Source organism: Thunnus maccoyii, chromosome 15 (assembly GCF_910596095.1).
Source record: "Thunnus maccoyii chromosome 15, fThuMac1.1, whole genome shotgun sequence".
Classification (NCBI taxonomy): Eukaryota; Metazoa; Chordata; class Actinopteri; order Scombriformes; family Scombridae; genus Thunnus; species Thunnus maccoyii.
In genome coordinates this window covers 28,270,295-28,287,165 of record NC_056547.1, presented here as the reverse complement: position 1 = coordinate 28,287,165, position 16,871 = coordinate 28,270,295, and the positions used below count along the sequence as shown (strand labels likewise).

General features: G+C 39.6%; 1 protein-coding gene across 4 annotated transcripts; it reads right to left on the bottom strand.

Moving 5' to 3' along the window:
* Positions 1-60: 60 nt before the first annotated feature.
* Positions 61-15,577, bottom strand: anln (anillin, actin binding protein). Of its 4 annotated transcripts, none has more exons than XM_042434496.1 (25): positions 15,359-15,577; positions 12,683-12,833; positions 12,170-12,598; positions 11,254-11,588; positions 10,426-10,741; positions 9,893-10,098; positions 9,703-9,810; positions 9,472-9,583; positions 8,749-9,080; positions 8,493-8,641; positions 8,264-8,405; positions 8,015-8,150; positions 6,959-7,144; positions 6,483-6,609; positions 6,149-6,197; positions 5,400-5,453; positions 5,268-5,312; positions 4,998-5,030; positions 4,474-4,492; positions 3,943-4,055; positions 3,635-3,688; positions 3,257-3,343; positions 3,026-3,133; positions 1,640-1,812; positions 61-1,528 (listed from the first exon to the last, which is right to left on the bottom strand). In XM_042434496.1, exons 1-25 carry the CDS (start codon positions 15,374-15,376, stop codon positions 1,414-1,416), a joined length of 3,597 nt encoding a protein of 1,198 aa, XP_042290430.1. In that variant the 5' UTR covers positions 15,377-15,577; the 3' UTR covers positions 61-1,413. The 4 variants fall into 4 exon arrangements, with proteins under 4 accessions (XP_042290430.1, XP_042290431.1, XP_042290432.1 ...); XM_042434497.1 differs by having other exon boundaries at positions 8,749-9,077; XM_042434498.1 differs by lacking the exon at positions 5,268-5,312.
* Positions 15,578-16,871: the final 1,294 nt, after the last annotated feature.

The following is a 16,871-nucleotide window of genomic DNA, read 5'->3' as shown; positions in this document are numbered from 1 at the left end:
GTTCTGACAAAAAGATTTAATTATCTGGTACATGAACGACACTGAAATTAAGATATCTCATAGCTTTAAAACCATTATAGATTCCGTTTAATGTTACATTTCAATAAAATGACAAAAGGAAGCACTAAAGAACCATTAGTAACCTGGTCCATTTTGGTCAAAGCAGGCATTTATTGAAGTCTCATTGATCCACTAATACCTGACAAACTGAAAACTTTCATGTGTTAAAGTATCTGATGAAAGCACTTTTATATTTCCTGCTCACTCATTCTTTATGATGAAAATGGATGTAAAAGGATGAAAAAAACAAAGTGTAGTTTTGTAAATTTGTGTTCATTATCAACATGCTGAAAATCTGTCATTCTGAAAATACATTTACCAAGACCCGCTGGCCCACTGTAAAGTCTGTTACATACTCTCCATAGTTAACACAATGGGTGTTCTTGGGCTCTTCCACAGTAAAATATATAATCTAAAAACCATGAGATACTCTGAAAAAGCAAATATGACGCTGGAGCAAAGTGGCTTCCTTTGTGAGAAGCTACTTTTCCTCTTACATCAGGCACATCTGGTATGGCATAAAGCCTGACCAATATCTTATATTACAGTGTTGCTATAACAGTTTTTCCTCCGTAGTAGTGACAAGGGCAAGATGCCCTGCTTTGTACATATTTTGGTCAATATACAATTACCAAATTTTTATAAATCTCAAAAATGTATATCAGCCTCAAAAATCTAGTATCATTTGGGCTGTATTATGGATTATGTCGCAGTTAGCCAAAAGTTTAACACTGAAACAATGACTTAAACAATGAACAAACAAACAAACATTGCAAATACATGTCCAAAACTGCTGTATCAAAAATCTGTGCATGGCACTGACAAAAAGCCAGGCCAAAGTCCTGCCACAAGTAGTAAAAGCTAATATATAAAGTAAAAACTTACCAGAAGTATCAGTACGGTTCTGTGCCATCATGCATGATAAAATGTAGCGCATTCATTCAGTGATAAAACTGTGGTGCTCAAATTAGTATTCATCTATATTTTCAACACCATTTCTATATTGATTTCAGCTTTGAAACCAAATAATTTAAAGCCATGCATTCTGTGGCAAGCGCACTAAATATCGGCGTTAACATAAAAAAAGGTGGCAACCCATGTGTCCTCATGTATAAAATATAGTGCCAGGATCCCAGTCCTGCACAAAATACTGAACTGAAATGTATCAAATGTATGGCTTTATTTACTTTCCTCAGATCTATAACTTATGTGTTTGATTATTTATCGTCCTGTGAAATATCCACAAGTTAACAATTTAACAATTCTCATACTGTATTGCACTTAATGATTGTATTTGTCACTGGTATTGAAAGTCCAAAAGAGAGAAAGGCTCCATGTGACAGAGTGCGGTGATTACAGTGGCCTGTAACAGGCGTCTGGTTGCCACATACGCAGATCCACCACAATCTGGTTGAGTTTCTTCATCCACAAATTCCTCTCATCCTTAGTGTCAGCGCTCAGCCAGTTTCTGCACCGGAAAACAAATCAGTGACAATCAGCAAAGCAAGGACACTGTTCTTTAAAGAAAAGCTTTTGATAGACATGTTAGGGTGTGTGTATGTTAATAGTGGGTACTTACTTGGTGACACACATGGTATTCTTGCACTGACTGACTAGTGTCTCTTTGTCGTCCTCTCTTTGTGGTCTGACTGTGATGAGCTCAAATGTGTTTGGTCTGGCGCAAAACTCTCTGTTGGCTGGTTCCACCTTCTTACTGGTGCAGTTAGCCAGGTTGATGCGACCAATGGGATTCTAAACAAAACAGTAGAAAAACAGAAGGTCAACACAGACTTGACAGAAAGTGTCAGCCTCTTTTAGGATTATTCAGACTTTATATGGTATTTATATTTGCTATGTAACACAATTATTTTGGTCTAATGCCCAAGCCTCTGTGCAGTGTGTGCAGATATCTTTGCCTTTCAGTTTTTTTACACAACACTGAGAAATGTAACATCTCCTTTAGAGCTCCTGCAAGGTCTCTGACAGACAGCATACTGGTGCAAGAATTAGCTTCCTCTACTCTGGTCTGCCACAGTGCTGCAGTTACTGCAACATAACAGATCAGGACTCAGCTCTAAAACAGGCCAATGACGTGTTTGAGATCAGTTAGAAAATGTCACAATAACAGTTTGTCCACAGAACACTGACAAGTTTATTTTTCACCTGGAAAATCTCCCACTCACTATATATCTTAGTCACAATTCTTTAATAATCAAATTTTAGGAATTCTCATAAAAAATGTTTATATTATATGGCTGTCATTAAATATGATATTTATCGATTGAAAATATAAATTGGTTTAATTTGTGGATTGTAAAAATTGTTGTTTTTTTTTACTGAACATCGTAATCTTTAGCTTCTGCCTGCCGTTAGCAGTGCTTGTCACAGGATTGTAAGCTCAGTGATTGGATGTTTCTTGCTGAAATGCACCTTGGGAGTCATAGTTAACTTCTATGTACACAGGTTTGTACCTATTTTCTAACACAGCTTTTAATCTTTTGTACTGATTATTTAACCCAGAGTTTCATGTTCACCCAAACTGTAAAAGAGCTCCAAGTCTCATCTGAGAGGACTTTCAATGCATGCAGGAGAGGTCCTCCACAGTGCTTTAGATTTTGATAGGACATGCACTATTTCTTTGACTGTGTGGAGATCCTCAGTTTCCACATTATAAATGATGAGTGTGTTAGATGCCAGTAAAGGTACTAAAACATCTTACAGAGTCTTACAGGCAAAAGACTGATATGCAGACTGTGTGTGGGGCAGATTCTCAGTGCAGGTGCACTAAAGTGTAACTGGGTGGATCCCATGAATAATATGGTAACTTTCACTATCAAAAGGTAAGATGTATAAATAATGTTGAATGTTAAGTTAATTAATATCTATTTATTAGAAAAGGCAGGAATAGCCAGCACATAGCTAAATAAAATAAAGAAAGTTTTGCAGTGGGACAAAGAAGGGTTACCTTTCTCTTCTCGTCATCTGGGTAAGTCCAGTAGGAGATGCAGTATCCTGATAACACACACCACCTCCTGTGCCAGGCGCCAAATCCACTAACATCCTCAAACATCGTCTGGGCAGAAAAAAAAAAAAAAGAGTCTTGTAAACATATTTGTATTTGGAAACAGCATCAGCAAACCAAGACTGTTCTAATATCAGTTCATCAGTAGTGATGATTTGATCTGCTTTCACTCACCAGGAAGCCTCTCTCCTCCACCTTGGAGCCAACTTCACACTGCATCTTGAGGTAGATGTGGCCCTCCAGAGGACACAAGAATGGAACCTTGAACCCAAAGAACAGACACTTCATGAGAAGCTGGGACAGTGTGTCATCAATTCGGAAATGTTAGTCACAAGTTAAAAACAAAGACACAAAGGTTATGCAAGCTTCTCTTAAGATGGTTAAAAGCACCTGACAAGCATACAGTGATTAAAAGCAACTTACATTCCCTCCAGTGAGAACAGGTTAAACTGATAGTTAGTGTAACAATGCAGTTAAGAATGTTGTTATAGTGTGTTGACCCTTTCCCCCAATAGAACAGAACAAGGAAATAGACAATAGGGCGAGAGTAACCTTGTTATGAAACATGCCACTGAGTAGTTCTCTCTCACTTCCTTCATATTTGATCTAAAAGACAGATATATCGAGGCAGGTGAGTGAGTGCGCAGCCAGATCATACTGTCCTGTGAGTCTCTGTAAAGCCTTCACACACATACTGTATATGACTGATCTCAGAGAACTATCTGTTGGCATCACACATGTACAGTGGTATAGATTGCAGACAAAGTCCAGCCATATTTGAAATGCGGGACAAATGAAGCACAAAGAAGAAAACTCAAGAGTTCAAATGAGTGCAAATGAGAAAAAAGTGTCTTCAATACCTTCTCCAGAGGAAATTTGTTTTTCCCAATGGAAGAGAGAGTGAGCTTGTGAGATCCAACTAGGACAAAGTTGCTGGTGCGAACAGAGTTGGGGCCTCCTGGACTGGCCACAACTACATAGAGAGAATCAGATGATTATCATCATGGACTGCACTGATTTTACACATCAAGATTAGTTTACTTGCCATAAGGAGTACTACTCAGCCTGTGAAAACGGTTGTATAATGCTTCTGTGGCTCAGGAGGAGCTTTGTTAAATCTGAAAATAAACAACTCTACTGACATCAGCAGGTATCTTGCTTGGGCTGGGGGGCCCAAAGCTGGAGACTAGAGGTGTGAAGTTTGAAAGATGTGGCTTTTTACAAGGCAAGGAGGGTCTAACCAAAAATACAAGCTGTTTTCACATATGAACTCCGGACAATGTCTGGAGAATCTTAGGGCTGCATACAGCACGCTAGATGCAAGAGTCTTCTGTCACATTTAACTCAGTAGGGCAAACTTTGCTTTAGAAGGATGTTGTATGTTGACATACCTGGTGTCTGTCCACTTTTCTGAAAAACAAAAGATGAAAGTAACAAATTAAAACACTAATTTCAGACAGATGAGAAATGAGTTAGGCAGAATTATTAGGGGGATGGTTATGTATCTTTTCTTTTTGCTGAAGGGAGGATAGCAAGATTTATCTTTATTTGTCAAAAAAAAAAAAATCATGACTAGTTACATGAGAATAGTTACAAAAACAGAATGCATCATTTACTATGTTTACCATAATTTTGGCAAATACTAATTTGCAATTTGGACTATGTAAAGAATATTGTCCATTAACATATTAAGCGTGAAATCACGGTTGGGTTGATGAAATGAGGGTGATTTTAAAGTCACAGGGAGGGTCACTCTTCTTTAAAAAGCAAAACATAAGCTTCAGCCTCCACCCCACTCAAATAATTATCACCCAGTCCCTAACATTCTGATATGGTTTTCCAGGGAAACTAAAAAGAAAGAAAGAGACTGGGGTGGAGGCATAAAAAAGCAGTATAAAAACATTTAAATACTTACTGTAATGGCGAGGAATCTCTTTGGAGTGATAGCCTGAAAATAAAGCAAATAATGTATTTTTGCTTCAAAAGGAACGATGGAAGGAACAATTCAATCTGCATGAGGGAATTACTGTATGTTGCTGAGCAGTCAATATTCCACCTGGTGAAATAAACACCCGAAGCTGTGTGGAGAAACAGTTCTGCAGTAGTGACATTCTATAAAGCCTATCTACACTGTGTACACCCACCAACCAGTAAGTGAGGGATCTGACACAGAAACTGTTCATACCGCCATACACAACTCATGGGCCTCATGAACCTGCTTCCACATTATCTGGACACACACACACACACACTTTTTAAGGGTCATGAACTGGCAATGTCTTTTACACTTGGTTAAAACAAAAAAGTGGGACTATACCTTTGACTTGTTGGGTTTCTTCTTCTTGTCAATGCAGACCTCACGCTTCTGCACCTGAGGGTGTCATTAGACCATGAATCAGTAATTAAAGATGGCAACACACAAGGAAAATAAACTAAACGAGTTATCAAAGTAGAGTTTTACAAGCCAAAAATATAAAAGAGGATGAAGCATACAGACATGACCTAAGATCCAATGGGGGGGGGGACTTGGAGAAAAAAATGCTGTTTGGCTATAGAAAATGGTTAGAGCCATAATAACAAATGTGTTGACCCTGAGGTCACCTGAGCAACAAAGCTTATAAAAAGAAGAAAAAACTATATATTGTCAAAAAGGTATTTGATGTTTTAAGGATTGTGTTTTTAGGTTGACATCTTAAGCAAAGTGCATATTAACAGATTACTAGTCATTAGAGAAGAGGAAAAAAAATTGTGTAGTATTTGTTTTAGGATTTGCAAAAGCTAAATGTTGTGGCATCTCTATTGTAACTGAAAAAGCAGCATCAAATATCATGAAAATTAACAAATTGAGAGAAATGATATTTTATAGGTCTGGGAAACCCAAATCTGTAGTCATACCCAGGAATCAGAGGAAATTATTGCTTGAGAGAATGTCATAACAGTACTCTATGTGTTAAAGATGTTAGAGACCTTTTGGGTTTTGTTTACATCATGCAAGACTCAATAGAACTGTGCATATGTCTTCAGGAGGCATGTGCATCATTATTTCTGTGTCTGTAAAACACTCACCAGGCAATAGATCTCAATATCAATGGCAAAGTCACTGGACACATCAGTTCTGAAAATGAAAAAGAACAGGGATACTTGTTGTCAATATTAAATAAACATCATCTGGATCATCATAACCTGTATTGAATGAAAAACTGATGTTTTTTGACAAGAATCAGAGTTCACCTTCCTCACTGTAGAGTACGGACTAATGAAAACAACAATAACACAGACAGATAACCAACATTACATTTATCCCAACAACAAATCTAAACTGCCTCATAACAAAAGGTGGACAACAATGAGAGGATGTGTGTGTGTGTGCGCATTTGTCTGAGCAGGAGTCCTGACTTACATTGTGAACTTGGTAGGGAAGGTGAGGGTGTCTCCACTGAGGCCGCGGTGTGTGCTTGCTAATGGAGTGGCCACAGTATTCTCTGCTCCAGCCCGGAGCATGATGAAGAAGGAATGTTTGGTCGACTCTGAAATAATCAAAATACAGAATAATATTGATAACCATCAGTTTAAGAATGTGAAAGATGAAGTTGACTAAATCCAGCTCCTTTAGAAGTTCAATGTCAGGACTAAGACTGAATCTAAATATAACTGACAAAACCAACACTACAGCATGACTAAGAATTGAGTAAGTGAAAGGCTGTAGTTTGCATTAGTTTGAAGTTTTTACCATTAATATAAATAGTAGTAAGTACACAGAAGTGGTGTTGTCTCATAGAGAGCAATAGTGAGGACTAATGTGAAAAGAAAATGTTGAGAAACTGTGCAGTGTTACTTTAAATCACCAAGCTGCAGTTGAATGCGTTTTCAGTCTACCTGGCTTGTTGGCAGTGGAGCAAACAAAATCTGCCTTGAGAGGCAGGCGTAGCTCCTGCAGGGTGATGGAGCCCTTGGAAGCAGAGATGCTGGTGGGTTCTGGAGCTGTAGGGGCCTTTTTCTGGCCTGCTGGGCCCTCTCCTTTCAGACGGTCCAACTCAGCCTTCAGTGCCTCCCTCCTCTCCGCTGAGGAAGTAAAAAGGAAACAAAGTCAAGCAGGAGATGAGGAGGAGTGGGCTACGGAGGTCTGGTAACCTCACTTCTTTCTGACTCCACACCTCACAGATTTTTTCATTTTCAAATTTGTAGTGAAATATAAAATTGATTTTAAGATTCTTTTAACTGGTTTTAAAGCTCTGAATGGTTTAGCATCAGCCTACATCTCTGATCTCCTTGGTCCATATTCTATATGCAGACCCCTCAGATCATCTGATCAGTTACTTCTCTCTGTTCCACTTTCCCCGTCAAAATCAGGAGATGACCAAGCTTTTTCCCCATCACTGTCAGATCTTCCCCATCCATCAGCATCACCTTTTTAATTCCAACTACAGACTCACCTTTATAGAATTGCTTTTAAAGGCCCCCTATTTTTTTATAGCATGATACAATTGTTAACTTTGTTTATTACAATATACTTATCTATTTATTTTGTTTTGTTTCAATTATTCAGCTGTATTTTTCAATTTTCTGTAAAGCACTTTGATCAACTTCTGTTGTTTTTAAATGTGCTCTATAAATAAATTTGACTTGACTAGTCCTCAACTGACGCTGACTCAAGTGATGTCACTTGGAGCGATTTCTCAGTTTTCACACACATTTTTCCTTTATACAGTAATACTCCCCAACATCTGGAAACACACTGGAAAATCAGTGGAGTTCTTCTAAGTAAAAGACCCCAAAATGAACCAGATTCATAGGTTTTGAAATTTTAATAAAGAAAAAGCAAATACGGCATTCACAAGGACAGCTAAATGTTCTGTAATAAAGCTAAGTAACTTCTAAAGGCATATGCAAATGTGCCTTGTGTAAGTTGATCTATTGTCTGGATAAACTCACTTGCCACCAGCAGCAGTCTCTCTGCCTCAGCCTCCACCTGGGATCCTTTGCCGTGCTCTTCGTCTGTGCAGCAGTTGAGTGCCTGACTGGCCTGGTGAATAACTGTCTGCTGCAGGTTCATCTCATTCGCCAGGATCTACATAAACATACGACAGATTCACCGTTTATCACAGAGCGCAAGCTTCACTGCACTGTTTACTGAAAACTCATACTGTAAGTATACATAAAATGAAAAATATTATTCCAAACCTTCATCTTCTGTTTGATGCTAAACAGACTGGAGCCTTGTGGTTCCTCTGCCCTGTGAGAAACATCCTCTTTTCTCACAATCACCTGTTTCACATCAGGTCTCTCAGTCTCCTTCACTCTGGTGGACCTGTATGCATCAATGCTGACACGCAAATATACATATTATGATGGATGTTTGCTATGGCACAGAAGACTGTAATGCATCTCAGTATTGAATGGGAGCTCTTACCTGTAAGGCAGTTTATGGTCCTCGCCTAAGGCCTCAACACTGTCAATGGAGGCAGTCCGTATCATGTTGGTTCTCTGGAACTTGCTAGGTTTGGAAACATTGTCTGGGGTGTTGCCCTTCACAATGAATGAGCTGGCTGGAGTTGAGGTCTGCATAAAGGCATGACAAAAATCTTTTCGTAAGGATGTAAATTGTTACATAGGGACTCATACAAAAGACTTGAAGTGAATTAGGCAAAGCTCATGTTGATACCAACCATCATTCTCCTCTCTGGACTCCTCACCACAGAAGCAACTGTCTCTGCCAGAGGAGTGAGGAGGGACATGGAGGAGATATTCAAGGCATCTTCCTCCTCATCCTCTTCTTCCTCCTCATCATCATCCTGATCTTCGCTCTGCTCCAGGACTCCATCGAACAGCTCGTTGATGATTGCAGAGTTGATGGACTGGTCAACATTCATCTCGATCTCCTTCACCACCTCCTCCTTTTCTTCTGGGGTTTCATCAGTTGTTTTCTCTGCTGTACGGGCGACCACTCTCAGAGGACTGGATGTGGAGGCTGGAGGTGACACCGCCGACCTATGACCTGCTATTTGACATTAACTGTGTAAGAAACTCCATTCTCTTTTACCAGATTAAAGAAGTGCATCTAGCTGTAAAAATTATTTGTTAATTAAGACCTTCAGAGCAACACATAGTGGAAAATAGCCGTCACATGTCAGAGCTCTCAAGCTCAACCTCTCAAGTTAAAAAAAAAACACGGCCGTTTTTGTGATTTGTAAAAGTTCTGCCTGCAAAATGAATTTGTCAGTCATGAACAAACAATGTGATGGCAATTCCTAACTTGTTACATAACTCTTTTCCCAGTCAAGGGATATTTGAACTTAATAGATGAAAGAACAACTGCTAATACTAATAACTGACCACTGAAATGCCTGGACCAAATTCACCAATCACCAGTCTGAGATATCATAGAATACCTGGAGGAGTGCACTTGGTGGGTGTATCTGTACTGTCAGTAGAGGGTGCTGTGGGTTCATCCAGTGTCTCACTTGGGGCAACTTCACTCTGCACAGGCTTTTCCAGCTGTTCCTAAGAAGTACATTATTTGTTAAATACTACATAATATGTGCTATGAATGTGTAAATATTTTGTGAGATGTCAAACATAACTTTCTGTCAGATGAGCTTAAGTCAAACTTATCAGCCAACCTTGATGTCTGTGATTTTCTTGGTTTCTGCTGCTTCATCTTTGTTTTTCCACATGTTGTTGCCCTTTTGGAAACGACTACGAATCTGAGCCAGTTCAGACTCACGCTCCTGAAATGAGGGGGGATTTTTGTGAATCATTTTGATCATAACAATAAGAGTATATATTATAGTATCCGTAACATTAACCCACCAGCTTCTGTCTCTGGGTGAGATCAGCAGTGGTTGTTTTTGCAGCCTCGGCAGCTCTCAGCCTCTCCTGTACCAGTCTGGTGTTTGGTGTAACTGATGGAGTTACTGTGGTGGTCTTTGGCTGGGGGGTGCTGCCCCCTGCTGGAGAGCTCTGGTTTGTTCGCTCCTGGTACCTCTCTCCAAATCGCTCCAAGAAAGACTTTACACCTGGTGCAAGAAAAGAATGCAAAACATTTTCTTTCATACATGTGGAGCAAACTAACTGCAACATCAGATGCTAATCAAATCTGTCTGCAGTATTATTGCATGGTGAATATATTAAAAACCAGGTCTTAGAGCTTCATCAATAACCTTCCAGAATTAATCAATTATTTTCAGCAGCGGGAGGGAACCCTTGTTTTCACAACTTTGAACTTGCCCAACCTAATGGGCAATGGATAGTTTTAATTAGTATATAATCACCTGAAAATAAGAATCATTATGTTTTCGTTACCTTAGAATGAACCCACAAAAATAACCTGCAACATGACTCACCAGGAGCTCCAACAGTGGCCTTTTCTTGTGGGACAGAGGGGCCGGTAATGGTGGGCTTGGCACGGAGTTCTGGCTTCTGAGGGCTGGAGGTGAGGTTGAGACCCCTGGAAATAGCCTGATTCTTCAGGGGGCTTGGAGGCACTGATGTTGAGCTGGAGGAGCAGGCCTTCTGGGGACTGGGTGGTTGGGCTGTTTTCTGGACGGAGCTCTTCTGAGGACTTGTTACTGACTGAAGCGCTGGTCTGGCAGCAGGGGTGTCAGCCTTCTGAGGGCTTGGGTGAACCACATGTCTTGACTTAACAGGAGAACACACCGCCTGTTGAAAAGTCATACAATAGCCAAGTCACATCCAGTCTCTTCATTTATAAACCGTATTAAAAAACAATGCAAGTTGGGGCATCATGGTGGCCAGAAATTCAGACTAAAAACTACAATTATGTAAAAACAAAACCTAACGTTGTTGGTGTGTTTGTGTTGCTAAAGGCAAGACAACATATACATCCAGGACATCCAGTCTGACTGACATATCCAAGAGTTGGAAGGCTTATCAGACACCAAAACACTGCACAGAGGTTTATAATACAAGGAAGAATTCTGGGAAGTTATGGGGAAGCTATCACAGTAACAATCATTGTATTTTCTATTACAATGATCATGAGGTACAGACAATAATAACTGCAACAGTTAAAGCTTCAATGACCATGTAGCAGAAGACTGCTAACACAATATCTGCTACAGTCATCAAAGTTTTAGAAATCTCATAAAACACCAACCAGACAGAAGTAATAGGCTCTGTCCAAGACTAATGCATTTCTAATGTAAGCCTACCTGATCAGAGCTGGGTGTGAACTTGCTGCTTGCAGCTGAGCTGGCCGCCACATTGTCTGCAGCGCTTGGTTTAGTGCTGGCAGCCACACTGGCATCTCTACTGGCAAACTTGGGAACGGAGGCTGTAGCAGGCTTCCCTTGTACATTCTGTTTAGGAATGTTAGCGTGGCTTAAGTCGTCTTCCCAGGTTCCGATGGTGGCAGCAAGGTTGGCCAGTCTGCCTTTCCTCCCTAGTGGAGTTCCTGAGGACACAGTGGGGTCAGCAGCTGGTGGGACATCAGCTTGTCTCTTCAACATGGACAGTGGAGTGCTGTCAGGAACTGCATCAGAGGTGCCTGAAAAGGTAGAAATATGTATCATTTAGGTCAATATGACTATATGACTATCAGACAATTGATAGAGTGGATACCACACCCTTGACAATTAGTATTTGCAAACTTTGGATGGCTTAAACACCAAGCGACCCTTTCAACAACATACAGTACAACTACAGAAAAAAGAGGTGCAGCATTTTTCTTTTGACACATTGTGGCCTCCTCTTTCTGACACCTGACTCTTACTGGCTACCATGATGGTCTGACTGAAGAAAAATTTTCAATCTATTTTGATTCCAAAAAAATAAAAAAATATATATATATAATTGATCCAAATGTTGTAGAGCTGTGTTCCAAATAAGCTTTAAAAGGAAGATAGTGAGAAATGGTTCAAATATACACAAACCAGACCAACAAAACTTTCACAGCAACAGGAAACAATAACCACTTAGATTTGGTTGTTGTCTGCTGTTAGCTTCTGTCAGTCAGTTATAGCAGATTCTAACTCTGTGTGTTTTGTTAATTTGGTGTGAAGCTTCCCTTTTGTTTACACCTTGATCATGGATTGTGTCTTTAAATACTGATACACAAAGTATTCTTACCATCCCAACACTTTCTCTGCTCAGCTAGCCTCTGTAGACGAGATTTCATGCCAGCAGCAGATGGAGCTGAATCTTCCACGGAGTCCTCCTTGTTCCTCTGTGGGGCTGGACTGGCAGACACCATTTCCACTTCCCTGATATTCAGAGGAGCAGGAGAAGAGGTGACTGTCATCTTCTCTGGCTCTGGCTGTACAGTTTTCACTGGCTGAGACTGGACAACAGGCCGGGTGGCAGTCCTCTCCAGGGAAGAGGCAGACCGTACACTGGCAGGGCCAACCGGGGGTTTCTTGTTTGTGGGAGGATCTGGGATGATAGAGGACACAGGTCGTGTCGTCACTGGCTCCTGGTTCTCCTCGCTGACTGAAGGCTGGACATTTTCCCCTGAGCGACTGCGCTTGGAAGGAGAAGGCTTGGATGACGCCTGTGGAACTGGGACAAAGTGGAAGGAAAATATAAGCAAAGATAAACCAGCTGCTACTTAATGGTCAAACAGGACAAGAGATGTGCTCATACCTTTATCAATAACTGGCTCACTGATCACACTATTGGTGTCAGCCAGTGGCTCTCTGGGTCTTTTGACCATCTGTCTGTTTGCTGCATTTGGTCTCTCTGCCATTTTCTTCTGCAGGTTTTCTCTGCGAGCCCGGGTCCGCTCCAACAGTTTCTGGTTTGACAAAAGCAGTTATTCCAATGGCTGCTTTATACACATGTGCAGTGTTTTATTGTATTAGGTACAACTTACATCACAACGCCACCATATACTACAATCTCAAAAATTGTAAAAGATTTGACAGTCTAAACATTTTACATTAGTGATTTACAATAATAATATTATACACTTAGTTGCACAAAGGCAGAATGATATTATATTAAAATATTATTGTACTCTTATTGTTTTGCTGCTTTTATTGTGTTCACCTCCTGTACAGCAGAAATGGACCTTTGTAATGACCAAAAATGTGTTTTCTGCTAAAGACTGCTCCCACATCAAGTCAATGTCCATAAAGTTGCAAACATTTGCTCTTATGCATCCACATAAACCAAATAACTGAGTTATGGCTACAACTTGTAAGTAACTAATAAGTGTTCACAAATTTGAGGGGTTTTTTTTAAGCCTTTAGTTTCTCTTGGGCTTGAGCTAAAGAATAAGGCTGGCATTATTCTATATTGTTGTCATCAAATCCCATGAAAAGACCCAAACCAATGAGTTAAATTTTGTTCATACTTCAATACAGACTTGAATGCATGCAGCCACACTTGTAGTGTGTACAGTCTGCACAGTCATGAATTTTGTGCTACGTGCAAATCTTGGTGGACGTGAGCAGATGACATGTGATTTACATCACATGGACCCATGCAGACGGCACAAACATGAATTAACATTGAGTCTGCCTCTCAGTCCTTTCTGACTTCCCTACCCTGTCTACGGCACTCAGCCCCAAGCGCATTTGTTCCTTCTGAAGACATAAATTCTTGATCACAGATCAAATATATAGTTTCATTTTTTTAAAAAGGCTCAATCATTTCCTCAATCAGCTGGCAACTGTATTTTAGCAAAAAATACTTAAACAGGAGGAAATGGGAAATGGTACATTTGTTGAGAATGATTTTCATCTGCAGATCAATCCAGATTTGGTGCTCTAGTGAGTATTTCTGGCAGCAGGATGGTGTGTGTGGGACTGAGTCAAACTAAACTACTGTGTTCATAGTAATCAGCTGAAATCAATCTTTAAAAAAAGCCAATGAGAAGAGGTTTGAGATCAAAATATTTCTGTCTAATGAGCCCTTTATGTTCCTCAACAAAGTCTCTTCTTGTCAAACTTCCCCTACAGTTTCGCAGTTGCTATGCATGGGAAACTTGCAAATCAGGCAACCCCCCTTTTACATCTTCTAACTGTACGTACAGTACCATTCGAAAGTTTGGACACACTTTCTCATTCAAGTAAATGGGAAGGTGTATCCAACTTTTGACTGGTAATGTACGTTTTGGCACTGCAGCATAGTTGTGAGTATATGCTGTGTCATGGAATCAGCGAATCAGACCTCTTCATAATTACACTGTCGTTGTTGTGAGACAATTATTCTGTGCCTTTAAAAAAATAAAAAATAAAAAATATGCTGATTCTCCATCCTTAAAGTTAAGTGCTGTATATCTGAAAATACAAATATGTGGAACTAAGCACAGCAAATAACATTACGGCTGAGGACACACAAAACAGTCCCCCACCCTAGATAAAGAGGCCTCTGTTTGCTTGCTCTCTTTCCTTCCTCTTTTCTTTATTTGACATTCCCTTTCCTTAGCCTCAAACGCATCCTGTCACACAATCTGATTTACTGTACTGTAAGATAACTGTGCAAGCCCCAACACATTCCTGCAGCTGCACTGCAGTGCCTGCACCACTCTTTCCAGACACTGTGGAAAACATGAAGTCACATTTAGCAGCATTCCTCAAGAATGAGCCCCTCCTGCTTGCGGTTGCTGGATTTGAATTTTCAAATCCAGGAACTAGAGTGACAAGAGTTGTGATCACACAGATATAAATCATTTGTAGTCTGTGGTTCCAACGTCAGTTGAGAGCGTTAACGAAAAAAGAGGAATTCAAGAAAGGTGGGTCAAGTGTTGGACTATTTCCAGTGCTGACAAATACCATTGCCTTAAATGGAGACAAAGCTGTTTAATTTGAGGAACGTTACGTTACACTGATTGTGATGTGTTTTGGCTGCGTGAATGAACAATACGTGGACGAAACACGTGGGTATAGGAGTTATTATACAGTAACGTTATAAGCGACTGGCAAGTAAATAGCCTGGCTACATTACTTTTAGAACTGCTTAACGTTAACAACGAACGTTACTCAAACGTCTTCAAAACCTGCTGCCGTGAGACGTTTCACATACAAACTACATATTAGTGTTATTTCGTATTTTGCCAGATTTATGGTTGCTGACAACTGACAAGACAAAGAAAAAACACGTGACATTGTCCTTATTTCATGTATTAACGTTACTATACATTTCTGTATTGTGAACTTAGCCTACGTTAAAATCCTATGTGAGTAAAAAGGTTGGTCTCAGGCAGTAACAAACATGTATCTAACATTAATAACAGTATAAACATGAGAAAGGTTACGTTAGTTAGCATTAGCAGGTAACGTTAACGTTACCGCAGCTAATGCTACTTCGACTCACCTCGGTAAATGGATCCATTCCGGATAATTTATCCCTACTCGAACAATATTTCAACAACTGGGTATTTTAAAAGTCTAGTACACTACTGTGTGTACATAAACAGGACGCGGTGAGGTAGGCTGAGCGACTCTCAGCTTCTGTTGTCTCTTCTCGGCTTCTCCTCTCTCTTCACAAAACAACTTCTGTTCAAATTTGAATTTCAGCGCTGCGCCTACTGCGCCGACTCCACCACTTAAACGAAGCGCTCGGGAGCCAATCAGAACGAAGGATTCGGGTTTTACAGATGCTCAGCCAATCACAGCCTGAGTGTATCGAAAAACGCTGTCAACAGCACAGCACCACCCAGACCAGACCATCTACTTCCTATGAATCAGTCATCTGTGTACTCAAATGCTGAAAACAAACGGTCAAAACGTACACATACTGGACCTAATATACATATTTATTACAGAATAATGAAAACAATGGGGATTTAAAATGGACAAGACCACAAAACCATTGTTCACTAACACTGAGCATTACTGGATTATATTTCAGAGAAAACCCCATTATTGAAAACTGCTATTTCTAGGGTTATGAAAATGTTAACCTCTCATTAACATTTGCTTTTTTTGCTTAATCGCACATTTACAGATTGAACCATTTAAGACAAATATTCTCTTGGTTTGCTAAACTGGTAACTAGTTTGAGCTATCACTATAAATTTTAGTATGCCAAATATAGGCTAGACTCATTATGGTAAAATAAATTATACATCTTTATTTTTTAGTTGCAATCAACTGACATATATATATATATAGAAATTATATGTCAGCCACAAAAGGCTGCAAGTTTTGTAATTGTGTTTTATATCACATACATAATCTTTGGACTCAGCTTCAGCTGTAAAAGGAACCTTATATAGTAGGTTACCATAAGATGTTAAAACAATTGTGTTATCAAATAAGATTTACAGACATGCCTGATAATGGATAAGTGTTTTCTAAATAGAAATTATTATGTTAAAAATAGTAGAGTTAAGCTACTAAAAACTGTCAGTATAACGTATTCCTTTTGCTAGTCCCTACAATATAAACTAATTTACTCTACCTTTTATGGTAGAGTTTGTAAATGGGTCAGTGTTGAGTAATCTTAGGGCAAAGTCATGTGTCACTGTGATCACATTAGTTGAGCACATTTTTCAGTCTCATTAACCTGTCACATTCTATTTGTAGAAAAGACTCTATTGTTTCACGTTACCTTCAAGTCATTGTACAAAAAAGCTGGAATCAACTACCTTCGTTTTAGTTTATTGTTACTATTACAGTGTTGCTGAATTGCTGTGAAACATGGACACATCAGTGTTTATGGTAGGGCTATAAATCTATAGTCCATAACTTGAGTTAGAGTCAAGGGAATATTACATTTAATCCACTGAAAACTGATTAAACTGACCAATGAAAGCCAACCTTGATATATTCTGTACAGAATCTAAATGTATTATGATATGGACTTCATTTCCCATGAGTATCAA

Bases quoted from the DNA above. Each gene is read 5' to 3' on its own strand.
- anln (XM_042434496.1), bottom strand. The intron at 12,599-12,682 runs GTATGAGCACAT...ACTTTGTCCCAG, and splicing joins TGAGCCAGTTATTGATAAAG to TTCCACAGGCGTCATCCAAG. The intron at 5,454-6,148 runs GTGAGTGTTTTA...TGACACCCTCAG, and splicing joins ATATTGAGATCTATTGCCTG to GTGCAGAAGCGTGAGGTCTG.